Below are 12560 nucleotides of genomic sequence, written 5' to 3' on the forward strand. Positions count from 1 at the left end.
CAACGGGCCAGGAGCCCACTTCTTCCCTGGAGTTATAGGCAGTAACTCCACACCTCAGTTTCTCCCTCTGAAAATGGGGCTTCCTCCTGTCCTGTCCCAAGAATGAAAAGGGTGTCGTGCATCATGTGGCATTTCACCTCTCACTCCAGCCCAAGAGAGGCCAGCATTACCCAAGAGACACCAGGACCAGCAGGTGATACCTGTTCATTTTTGTCTTGACTGTGCCTGCTTTAATGGGGGATTTGAGGCCGTACCTAGTGGGTAACATTTCAGATACCACTGAGCCCAGAGGGGAAGAGAATGTGGGTCCCAGGGAGATGGAGTTTGGACTCCTTAATGAGGCACCCCAGGGAGGTAGGCACCCTGTCTCAGGCCACCGCCCCACCCTGAAACACCCATCTTGGCTAGGTGGAGACAGTGACATTCAAGTGCCGCCTTCACATTGCAGGCGCCCCTCAATGACACGGCACATATGGGGTCGTCCCCAGAATCCCCATGAGGTTGGCCTGTCGGCCCATTTGCATGGGCTCCAGGCCTCCCATAGCCAGCAGCTGGCAGGATTCAAGCCCAGAGCTCTCCCTCACACTCTGCCCCTGGGTCTTTCAGAGAAGCCATGCAACTTTGTTCAGAAACCTGGGGTCTAGCCCCCACTGCACAACACACAGCTATGTGACTTTGAGAACATCCCTTAACCTCTCAGAGCTGGTTTTCTTGTCTATGTACTATCACGGACCTGCCTAACTCCGGGGGGGGGGGGGGGGTGGTGGTGAGTGGTATAAAAACCAAGTGAGCTGATGCTTATGGGTGCATTGCAGACTGCTCCCCAAATACTGTTGCTCTTTGCTGTTACAATGCCCTATGTCTTTAAAAGTCACTTTCTCCAAAAATATCAGTTCTTTCTGCCCTTGGATCCTACCCTATGGCCAGGCTTTGGGCCTTTTTCTGGAGGACACCACCTACTCAGCCCCCATTCTTCTATCCCACGTGGTTTTTATTTTAATTTCGGTTTAGTTTAGAGTGAAAAATGCATTCATACGTTCAAAATTCAAGAAGTATAAATAGAGAAAAATCCCCTCGCATGCTGTTCCCAGCCCCCCGGCCCCCTGTAAGCAGATCTTAGTTTCTTGTGTGTCCTTGTAGAGATATTTTTATGCAAGCAAATACATATGTATGTTCTTCCGCCTCCTTTTTTATTTTCACACAAATACTGCATGTATTATACACAGTTTTATGCTTTGCTTTCATTTTATTTGCGCTTCACTTTATCTAGTGCTTAGCATGTGAATGACTTGACAGTCATTAAAATAACTTTTGACATGGGTTGACATGTGTTACACCCACGCATACCAGCTGGATGACGAGTCCAGTGTCCCGGCACCCCCGGAGTTGTCTGTGGTTCCACCCAGTTGATGGTGTGGCCTCCCAGAGGTCATGATCAATTAATTTTTCCTGTACTTCATTTAAATGGGCTCATACAGTGTTGTGCCTTACTCCTCCCCCACCCCCCCTTGACATTGTAATTTGGAGATCATTCTGTATTTGCACAAAAAGAGCTTATTTATTTTCTGGCAGCACAGTGTTCATTTGTATGCCTAGATGGTACCTTAGCGAGTTTAGTCACCTCAATGCCATAGGTGTCTTCAGCCTTTAACTGCTACAGACTTGCAGGGGGTAACTTTATCTGCATGTCATTTCACACCCATAGTAGTATCTGTTGGATAATTTTCTAAGATTTATTTTTATTTATTTATGCACACAAGACCTGGGGTGTAGTTTAGAGGGGTGGGGGATGAGAGGATTCACTGGAGACAGAGTGGGGATCAGAACAGGCGAATCTACTGAAATACACCGCTGAGGGGAGCAGAAGGTAAGACAGGAGAGGTTTGCTGTGCCATGTGGCTTAGCTTCCTGGCTGGGGATTGAACTCATGTCACAGTGGCTGGTGATAGCTTGATAGCGCTGAGACTTTAACCCCTGCGCCCTGTTGAATAAATTCTTAGAATTGCTGGGTCAAAGGATAAACACACTTGTCCTTGCTATTGCCGGCGGGCTGGTGAGCAGCCACACTGATGTGGAGTTTTGACAAGATGACTTTGTGGCGGGGAAGTCTGAATGTTGGGTGAAAATGGGGAGGGGGAGGGAACCATGGCCCCCGGGTGTCCTTCCTCTCCCTGGGAGAGACTGCCGGAGCTCTGAGTTGGAACCAAGTCCCCTGCTTTCCCTAGGGCTGTCTGGGAACTCTTGTCTGACCATGCCCTGGCCTCCTGGCCCACGTGAGCTCTTTCCTGTGTCCCCCTGCAGGTTCTCCACCAAGTCCTGGCTGTCTCAGGTCTGCCATGTGTGCCAGAAGAGCATGATGTTTGGAGTGAAGTGCAAGCATTGCAGGTGATGGGCGCTGAGTGGGAGGCCAGGCAGGGTGCCATCTTCACGCTTTGACTTTAGGAACAGGCCGGCTACTTGATTCCTTATCTAAGGTCAAGTCAGAGTTCAAAGGAGTGCCCCTAAACATACTGTTAACCCATTCAACCCACCAGAGAGTAAGGCACTCCCAGAAGAAGGGAATATTTGAAATGGGCTTTGAAGTATGGCTAGGTAGTCCAGGGAGGAAAGAGAATTCCAGGCCAAGGGAGCATCCTGGACAAAGGCAGAGAAGAATGGGAGGACCGTCTTGTACACTGGAAGGACTTCTGAGGTTCATCCTTACATTTTAGCACACATGGGCAGGACACAGTTGGTGGTAAACTCAGATAGCTCATGGTATTGACAGAGGGGACAAGGTAGATTCTGTAAATCTACAGCTTCAATTTTTTTCCAACTATTATAGTTTCTAGTTGGAAAGAAGGGCAAGTGTGGGATAAGCAGAGCCTGTTCCCTGCCTCTGCCTGCCCCTAATGGAGTGTGGACCTGGAGCCTGTACTACTTGTTAACTTTGCCCTAGCATTGCTGGGTGACCTGGGGCAAGGTGCTTGCCCTTTCTGGGCCCAATTTTTGTTGATTTATACATTGAGGAAGAAGATTCCAGGTCTCTGTCCCTCAGGATTGCTCTGAAAATCTAAACTAGGATGCGTAAAAGCCCTTGGGCTCCAGCCAGATTGTAGGTGATGGATCTTGTCCATGTTGGTTGAATATATTGCATTTTCCTGGTGCCTCTCCTGACCACCAAGGAGAGGCCAGAGCTTTCTCACTAGTCTGGATATGCTGGCTCCTGACCATTTATTTGTAAATTGGGTACCTCCAGCTTCCCTTCAGGTAGTGCTTTTCATGCAGAGAGCACAGGATGACCTCTGAGCCCGTGCTCTCCTGGGATTGCAGTGTAAGCTTGGCAGAGCCCCCACTGTCATGATGTTTGGTTGAGAATCAGGGGCAGTAGAGCAGACAGGACCAAAACCCAGCTCTTTCCACTCTTGCTGTCCCTCAGATTGCATGCCCTGTGCTGGGGTACTACCTCTTGCATGCTGGGGGGCCTTTGGTGGAGTACAGACTTTCTCCAAATTCATCTTTCTTTGTAAGTTCAGATTTATCTTGAGCTTTCTGAACATGGATGGAGAGCCATCTTTTTCTGCAGAAAAGAGATAGATAGGTGCCCCACACAGGAGAAGTCGAAATGGGTATAACTGCTCTCCTGTGAAGACTAGGTAGACAATAGTGGGTGTCTGATGGATGCTCAGCTGATAGGAGCTGCTGGTACTGTTAACGTGAGGATGCTCTACACAGTGGTGCCACTGCTTGTTGGCACAGCTGTAGAAATCGAGGCTGTTAAAGTGGGGTATCTTGCACATTGTTGCCAGGTCAGGCCCAGGAGACCCCAGTGGCCCTCTGTACCCTGACCCTGCTTCTTCCCCAGGTTGAAATGCCATAACAAGTGCACAAAAGAAGCACCTGCCTGTAGAATATCCTTCCTTCCACGTGAGTTTCCTGCCCCTTCCCTCTACTGCCTTTTGGATTTGGGGTGAATCTTTTTTCACTAGAGCTGTTCCCTGCTGATGGGTCTCCCTCTTTTTAAGCAGTACCTAAACTTCGGAGGACAGAATCTGTTCCTTCAGACATCAACAATCCAGTGGACAGAGCGGCTGAACCCCATTTTGGAACCCTCCCCAAAGCACTGACAAAGAAGGTACAGTAAGTGACAGCCTGGTGACCCTGAATGAATTCCTTGCCTTCTTGGAGCCTCGGTCTCCGAGCAGGGATACTGATGCTCAATTCACAGGGGTAACTTAACCTCCATGACCTTGGGGACCTGCCATCCTTTTAGCCAGTACTGTCTCCAGCCTGCCACAGGCCAGCAGGTTCCTGCTCCATCACCGGGCCCCAACTCCCACTCCATGCCTGGCCAGCAGTGTTTCTGCACCTGTCCTATACCAAGTGTACCCCAGCCATGCACCATCCTTGCACCCCCTCACTCACTGTGTACATTCACCCACACATGCCCTGGGCCTCTGCTTCTGTATTTCTGCCCACCTGGACACCCAGTCCTTACCCTCCAGACCCACTCAGACTCCCCTTCCTTCATGCACCTCGTTGGCCCTCCAACTACCCACTTCTGGGGGTGCCTGTCTCTCGTGTTGCTGAGGACAGTGACGGGGTATCATCTGCCCAGTATCCCCTGTTTGTGGTCTTTACTAGAACATGACTAGCAGTTAATATGTGCTCCCAGGTGCCAGGCATTTTGCAGGTTCCCCTGTCTCCCTGACCTCCCACTGTGCTCCCTCTTGCCCTTCCTTGCTCAAATGGGCTTTGCCCAGTCCTGCCCAGGGGCTTTTGTGCCTGCTGGTCCACTCTCTGAAGCACCCTTCCAGCCCCCCCAGGGAGCCTCGCCTGGACACACCTATGGGCAGGCTCTCACTGCCCTGCCCTCCCCAGCGTGGCTCTGCTCCTGATGTCGCATGTAGCACTCACCCTTCTGGTGTTTGCTTTCTGTCTCCCTGACGGGTTGGAGACTGGAGGGCAAGGCATGTTGTCGCATCCCTCTGGGGCCCTGGTGCCTGCATGGGTGCCTGGCACATAGTACGTGGTCAGGGATCCTCTGTACTGAAACCTGGAGCCACTGGACGACTCTGCGAGGCCGCAGTTGATGCCCCTGTTTTGTAGACAATACACTGTGGCTCAGAAAGGTGGGGTGGTTCGTCTAAGGTCATGCCAGTACAGGTGGGGGAGCTGGGATTCAGCCTGCCCGGTGGCCACTCCCTGCCTGCTGGCCTGGCCCTGCCTACAGGAGCTGGATGAGGAACTAGAGCCTTGAGTGTGAATGGCGAGCACGGAGCTCAGTGAAGCCAGCTCCCTCTTGCCCCTTCAGTGTGATAACCAGGGGCATTGCCATCCTTGGACAGGGAGGCCCACTGCGTCAGTGGTGTGGGTTCCAGAGTCCACCATGCACCCCAGAGCCTTTAGGGCCTGCCAAGAGAAAACTGTTGAACTTTGCACTTAATACAACTTGGTCCCAAGTTTTTAACAAGGAGACCTCCACACATGCTGAAAAATTGGTGTCTGGAAAGCGTTGGTCAGCTCTGGGGCCCCACCCAGTATAGACCCAGCTCCCCACAGCCCTCTTTCGGGTAACTCCTATGGCCTTGCTAGGGCCCAAACCACCAAGTGGACCTAGCCAGCAGGTCTGCAAAAGAGGGGCGGGAATATTGACTAGGTATGCCCTGTGAACTAAAGACTAAAGAGGCATTTGTAGGAGGTTGAATTTAGTTCTTTACAGGACCCTACTATGTGTGCTGGGCTCGGGGCCAGCCACTGGGTGTGTGACAGCAAGGGGAGGGGGGTTCCCTGCTCTCACAGGATACGTGTGCGGGGGAACATCGTTAAAGCATCCCTATGCCTGTACTAGCCCAGCATAGTTCAGGTGCCCAGAGAAGTGCTGGGAGTTATGGGAGGATAAAGAGGAGTATGGTCCCAGCCTGGGCTCGGGGCAGGCTTCTGGGAGGAAAATACATTTGAGCTGAAGTGGGAAAGATGTGCAGGAGTCCTCTGGGGGAGGGCCATCGAGGTGAGGGACTCCGTGCCATCCCTCCCTCAAAGATTAGATGGGTGAAATGTCAGCACATCGGCTGACCTCACCTTTGATAGGTGAGGGGTGTGACAGGCCCTGCCCGTGTCTCATGTCTCTGGCCCCGCAGGAGCACCCTTCAGCCATGAACCACCTGGATTCCAGCAGCAACCCATCCTCCACCACGTCCTCCACGCCCTCCTCGCCTGCGCCCTTCCCGGCATCGTCTAACCCTCCCAGTGCCACCACGCCCCCCAACCCCTCACCCGGCCAGAGGGACAGCAGGTTCAACTTCCCAGGTACCACACCTTTGGGCTTTTTCTTGCACTCAGGCATGAGATCTGATGTCCCCTCTCTGCACATCCCAGGCGGCTCAAGGTCAAACACCGCTGCCACCCAGAGCACTTGCTGGGAGCCAGGTGCTGTGCCAAGCTCAAGAACGTGACCCTAGTCAAACCTGGTAACATCTCTGACGGAGAGGTCACTTCACCCATTGTTCAGATGGAGACCCTGAGTTTCCGAGAGACGTGGCTTGCCTCCCTTTCCTCAGCCTGTGAGTGGCACAGCCAGGATCAAAGCCGGGTCTGTCTAACATAAAGCCTGGTTCTTGACATAATCCCAGGCTGCCCTCCTGGGCTCGGGGTGGCTCTTCTGGCTATTCTTTGCTCAGGGCTGACTTCTGAGCAGGCATGGCTGGGAACTGAGGCAGTCCAGAAGACCTGGGAGAGGGACTCTGAGACTCTGATGCTCACCTGCTCTGTGACCTGGACAAGCTACTTAAATAAGGGAAGCTTTTGTTCTCTTTTCCGTAAGCAAGAGCCCACGTGAAGTTGGAATTAGATTTTCCCCATTGTGTAGTGAGGATGCTGAATCCACTGGGGAGCGTGTGCTGGAGCGGACCTGAGCTGGAGCTGACCTCTGATGTCACCATAGCTCTGGCTGTCCTGGGGCCTGTAGGCCAGGATCCCCCCCACCTCTTGGCCAAGCCTGGGGTGTCAGCTTCTCCAAGGGACAGAGTGGGGCCATCTCGGTTTGTTAGTTGGCAGCCCGGAGGGAGGCGTGGTTGGGATGCCCCAGTTTGCTCCAGGCCCAGGCCCGCTGCCAGCTCCAGCCCATGCAGTCCAGCTCAGGCCCCGCCTGTCATGGGCCGCTGGGGCTCCAGATCTGGAGAACAGAGGCACAGTTCTGCCTGTGCCAGGGGACCCCTGCTCTCACCAGGGTTCTAAGGACTTCTTTTCAGGGTGCTCAGAGACTGAGATTTTGTAAGAATCTTTTTTTTCTTTTGCCTGTCCCTTTGCCCTAACACATACCCAGCTGGAGCTCTTCTGACACTAATGCATCATCTGAGCACACCCCACTGCTCCCCCGCCTGCAACTGGGCGATGGCCCATTTGATTAACCTCTTCTCCTGTTCTGTTGTCCTTATTATGCCCTGAAACTGAACCTTTTCATTAACCTCTTAAGTTTAAGTTTTTCTAAAAGGAAGAGCCTGTTTGAAAAACAACAGCCATAGAAAAAGTCCTTTCTGTGCTGTCAGCCAAAGCGTCTTGGCTTTCCCTGATGTCCTAGGCGGGCCTCCTTGTCCCCTGCTCAGAGTCCTCCCCTCCCCAGGGTCTGTTATCTCTCTGGCCTCAGCAATGCCGTGAGCAGGCGTGGCACTAGCCCGGGGAATGAACTCTTCCCACATGAACTCTGTACTGTGCAGGAGCACTTCATTTTCTTTGAGGATAAGCCTGGGAAAAGGTTATTTGTACCCCTACTTTACAGTGTGAGTGATTAGCCCACTCTCGGGGTCCCAGAACCTTAAAAGGGGCAGAGCTGGGGTTAGAAGCAATTGGTGCCAGAGTCCAGATCCCTAGTGTGTCCCCTTCTATACCCTTAGAGAGAGGTTTTTTGGGGGGCGATGGTGAGGTGAAGTCACGGAAGCCTCAACACCTGTGAGTGAATGTGGGGCCAAGGGGGAGGCCATTCTCTGCACACAGCACTGTCATTCAGATTCACTGTTTTTCTCTCCCCTGAATGTTGCTCTCCTGGGCTCGCGCACATTTCACAGCAGACAAGTGGGGATGGGAGGTGAACGGAACCGTCCAGGGTTCTGCCGCAGGGTAGCCTCAGGGACTGGGATGCTGCCAGCGCCCATGTCCTCCAGCTCTTTTTCTCTTTCCTGTGGATCAGCCCACCCTGGCCAGGCCTTCCTGAAGCAGGGCGGGTGGGGTGGCCCCAGCCACATACACAAGACCCCTTTCTCTCTCCAAAGCCCATGCTTGTGCCCCCTCCTCCCTCGCTGGGTTTGCTGTTCTGTGTGTGACTCACCTCCTCTTCTGTTTAAAGCTACCTACTTCATTCATCATAGACAGCAGTTTATCTTTCCAGGTGAGTCCTTTGCATGGTTCCACTAACCTCCCTTGCCATGACCCCCTCAGTGTAGCCCATCAGGGCCCCTTCCCCTGAGCACTCTGGAGGTATTTAAGTCTCATACCCACCTACTGAGAGCAGTTGGGACTGGGCAGGGATGGGGAAGGATGAGCAGCCTTGAGTCTCTCACAGGGACAGAGGCAAGAAGTACACCGAAGTTGGTGTCCAGACTCTTGCACAGAGACGGCAGGCAATTTGTCCAGAGTCACACAGCAACAAGGTAGCAGAAACCTGGTTTGCAGAATATGGGGAGAGAATTTTTTGCTGATATTTTGCTCTCACAATATCATCCCCTACATAATGACAAAGAGACTATTACTAGCCCATGTTACACAAGGGGAAGCTGATTTGGGAAAGTCTTCTGGCTTCATTTAGTGGACTACGCCTTTCCAAGCTTGATGCGCAGCGCCATCTGCTGGCTGTTATTGGAAATGCTGCCTTCGTGTACAAAGTTTAAAGGAAAAAACTTTAAACCCAACAAGACAGTTTCTTCCATACCCGTCCACAAAAATTGTCTTGCACACCTACTGTATGCCAAACTTTGCATTTTACCATATTCCTGCTCATGAGGAGTTTGTAAGATTAGTAATTATTTCTCTAGCTGCAGGTGACAATTAATATAAATAATCCACAACTTTCCAATTCTTGATTTAGCCATATGAAGGGTCTGTATTAAAAAAAAAAAAAAACACTCATTAGTTGTTTTTTTTTCCTGGGTTAAACAGGCTTATCTAGAAGTTGTGGTATTTTGGTTACTCCAGGCTTCTCTGTTCCCCAGATCCATTAGGGGAATGACTTGAGAGCATTTCTAAGTCCTGATAGGACCAGCCATCTGGCTTTGTCCAGGTGTGCAGGCCAACAGGGGTCAGGAGCCTGGGAGCTGTGCTGCTGGGCCTCCCTGAGCTGCCTCTGTGATTTCAACTATTTCAACAATTCCCCTCCAAGATCATCCCTGGTTACTAGCTATATGTTACAGGGTGGTATACAGAGGAGTACCCAAAAGCATTGAGAAAGCATGGCCCTTCTTCCAGAAGGTTCCATCTTGGAGTAAAAATATGCCGGGAGGAGAGGGGAAGGGAAATACATATTTAAAACAAACATGGACACATATTTAAAACAAACATGGACACATTTTAGAGCAGAATGCAAATTGCACTCTTAATGGTGGAGGAAAGTATGCGGCTCCAGAGACATTTTGCTCTCCCTGCTGGGGTCCTGTTTTTCCTGGAACCCCTACTCTCCACCCCCACCCCCATGCATGTGTTTCTCTTCTATGGAAACCTTGGCGCAGTGTTGAATGAGTAAAATGTCAGGCTGCCCCTGGAAATCTGGTGGTGCTGGGGGAGGCCTCAGCAGAGGCAGTCAGCACCCAGACCTCCTCAGAGATTGTGCACAGAATATTGGGTGCACGTGTGCATTTCCCCGACAAGAAGCCTACAGCCTCTCTCAGCTTCTCCAAGTCTGTGAGGTCCAAGGTATGGCAATCCTCTGGCTCAGGTGACTTTAGCATAGTCTTGGAGAGTACCCCAAGGCAGGGTGAGGGGTGCTTAGTGGGGAGGCTTTTTGTCCTGGGAGGCAGGGAGAGGCCACTGATAGCTTTAGCCACTGCCACCTCCAATCTCTCTCCTTTTGCTGAAAACAGAGGAGAGAGAGTGTGGTGCCAGCAGCCTCCCTGAGTTCAATGAGAAGGGATGCAGAGATCAGAAAGAGCCTAGCAGCAGAAGCAGCTTTGGAGGGTCTCACCTGTCACATGTGGGTTCCATGCTGGAGTGACTGTCAGTCTGGGGTGCCCAGATACGGGACTTTCAGTGCTCAAAGTAGGAAAAACTCATGCTCCCCAGGGTCAGCCCCAGATGCTCGGGTGTGTGAACTGTGAATTCCTCTGCCCCGAGGTCCCACCAGGGACCCAAACCCAGAAACCCTGGGGGCAGGGCCCTGGCTCCCCCCAGAATTCCCAGCAGCTGAGCCAGGCACCTGGTATCCCCTGCCTGCAGACTCTGCTGGCCTGAGTGCAGCAGTCTGTACCTTCTTCACCTGCGGACAGCGGGATCTGGTGTCTGGTAACAATTAGCCCAGTTTGATTGCTGGTGTTGGAGCAGTTTGCCCACAGAGGAATGGTGTTAACTGAGAAGCCCCTTTTGGGACAAGCATAACAAGGCGGGACAGGCCACGATGGTGCTGAGTTTAGGAAAAGTGCATATTGGCCCCAGTGGAAGAGGCCTGGAGAGGACACACGTGCAGCTCTGTAAGGGCTACTCAGGGGAGGGACCGCTTCCCACGTGGCTGGCTTTACACGCTCTCTGTCCTTGGAGTGGGAAGCTGGTCTCATCTTTGCATCTGCCTTTTGTTCCTTCCAGACATTTCAGCATTTCCGCAGGCAGCGCCCGAAGCGGCAGACAGTACCCGGTAAGCACCTCAGTGCCGTGTCCTTCTCCTCCGTGGGCTCCGTTAAAGCTAGGCACACAGGCCTGAACACCTCCCACACCACCTTTATATTTCTGGCTCCCATCTCTAGACACGGCCATGTATTGGGAAGCCAGTTGGGAAAGTCCTTGAACTAATTCATCCTCTGGCCCAGTGAGCCCAGCCAGAAGGGTTTATTTGCCTTCTGTCAGTGGAGTCAGCATTGGGTGGGTCTGTATATGAACCAAGAGGGAGCTTGTGTCCCAGGGTGTGTGGGCAAAGGCCATTCAGAGTTAGAGAGACCATCTTTAAAACAGCTGCTGTCTAGGGAACCCTTTCTCTGTGGGAGGCCCGGCTCAGTGCTGGGTTCACATCCCTCAGTACAGTCCTCAGCTCAGTGAAGTAGCTATTAAAGTGTCATCATCAGTGTCCAGAGAGGACACTAGCCCAGAGAGGTTAAGAAATTATATAAGGTCACACAGCTCGGAGTTGACACAGCCAGTTTTCAACCGTGAGGCTCTTGAGTTCCAAGTGCTGTGTGTGTCCACAGAACCCCAACTGGCAACAACTGTGAAGGGGCCTTGGTGGTTACTGCCCACCCCCCTCTCCCACCCACTCAGATGGTCTGGAGAAGGCCAAGGTTAGCAAAGCCTGGTCCTGCTGTTTCCACTGCATCCTACTGCCTTTCTCACAGCCAGGCAGGTCAAAGTAAGGATCCAGGCCTGGTGACCCATCCTCAGGGTCTCCTTGACAAACTGTTTACTCTTAGGCTTGATGACCAGACAAAAGCAGACATGTTGGAGGATCATGAAGTGGAGGTGAGTGTTCAAGAAAGAGGTGATGAGCCATGCCTGATGGCTTCCTTCTCCCCATCTCCCGCCTCCCTAACCCATGTTGGGCCTGGGGTGTGTGTGTGAGCCCTGGGCCCTGGCTCCCAGGTGCCCGCTGCAGCAGGTGAACAAGGGAGGAAGAACAATGAGGAAAGCTGGGCCAACCGCCATGTGTTGTGGCTGAGGACATGGAGGCACAGGCACTAAGTGATCTGTCTGGTGTTTACCTGTCTGCCCAGCCAGGGCAGAACTGGGATGTGGCCTCCTGATTTTGTGCCTCTTTCCTCCTTTGTCTGGTTGAAGGCCTAGAGAGGGGAAGAGAAGTTGGCTGAGCCCAGATCTGCTGCCTTTCTCTATTCCTTCCCCTCTCCTTCCAGGCCGAGGAGCCAGAGGCTGCCAAGTCAGAGGTGGAAGATGACGAGGACGAGGTGGACGACTTGCCGAGCTCCCGCCGGCCCTGGCGGGGCCCCATCTCTCGCAAGGCCAGCCAGACCAGCGTGTACCTGCAGGAGTGGGACATCCCCTTTGAGCAGGTGGAGCTGGGTGAGCCCATTGGTCAGGGCCGCTGGGGTCGAGTGCACCGAGGCCGCTGGCACGGTGAGGTGGCCATCCGCATGCTGGAGATGGATGGCCACAACCAGGACCACCTGAAGCTGTTCAAGAAAGAGGTGATGAACTACCGGCAGACCCGGCACGAGAACGTGGTGCTCTTCATGGGAGCCTGCATGAACCCCCCCCACCTGGCCATCATCACCAGGTAAGCTGGCCCCCGGCCCTCACAGGGGTTGCCACCTCAGCCTCCCCCTTCCCAGGCTGTTATTTGTGTGGGCACCTGGAGGCACTGCAAGTTTTAATGTAGAGAAACAGAAAGAAGACAACCATTTCCCCCTCACAGAACCCATTGACATTAAAAAAATTAGTGA

General features: G+C 52.7%; 1 protein-coding gene across 3 annotated transcripts in view; it reads left to right on the forward strand.

Moving 5' to 3' along the window:
• Nucleotides 1-12560, forward strand: part of KSR1 (kinase suppressor of ras 1) — a gene marked incomplete at both ends in the record, with an annotated part of 148380 nt that overhangs the window by 116145 nt on the left and 19675 nt on the right. For 2 of the 3 annotated variants that reach the window (XM_084239245.1, XM_084239246.1), the window contains 8 exons: nt 2302-2385; nt 3845-3906; nt 4008-4114; nt 6120-6288; nt 8321-8362; nt 10762-10810; nt 11577-11625; nt 12015-12394. In XM_084239245.1, coding sequence (XP_084095371.1) covers nt 2302-2385; nt 3845-3906; nt 4008-4114; nt 6120-6288; nt 8321-8362; nt 10762-10810; nt 11577-11625; nt 12015-12394 — 942 coding nt within the window. The remainder of the gene's footprint in view (nt 1-2301; nt 2386-3844; nt 3907-4007; nt 4115-6119; nt 6289-8320; nt 8363-10761; nt 10811-11576; nt 11626-12014; nt 12395-12560) is intronic. The other variant, XM_084239247.1, reaches the window with a different exon arrangement.

This window comes from Talpa europaea, assembly GCF_964194135.1.
Source record: "Talpa europaea genome assembly, chromosome: 7".
In the NCBI taxonomy this organism is placed as follows: Eukaryota; Metazoa; Chordata; class Mammalia; order Eulipotyphla; family Talpidae; genus Talpa; species Talpa europaea.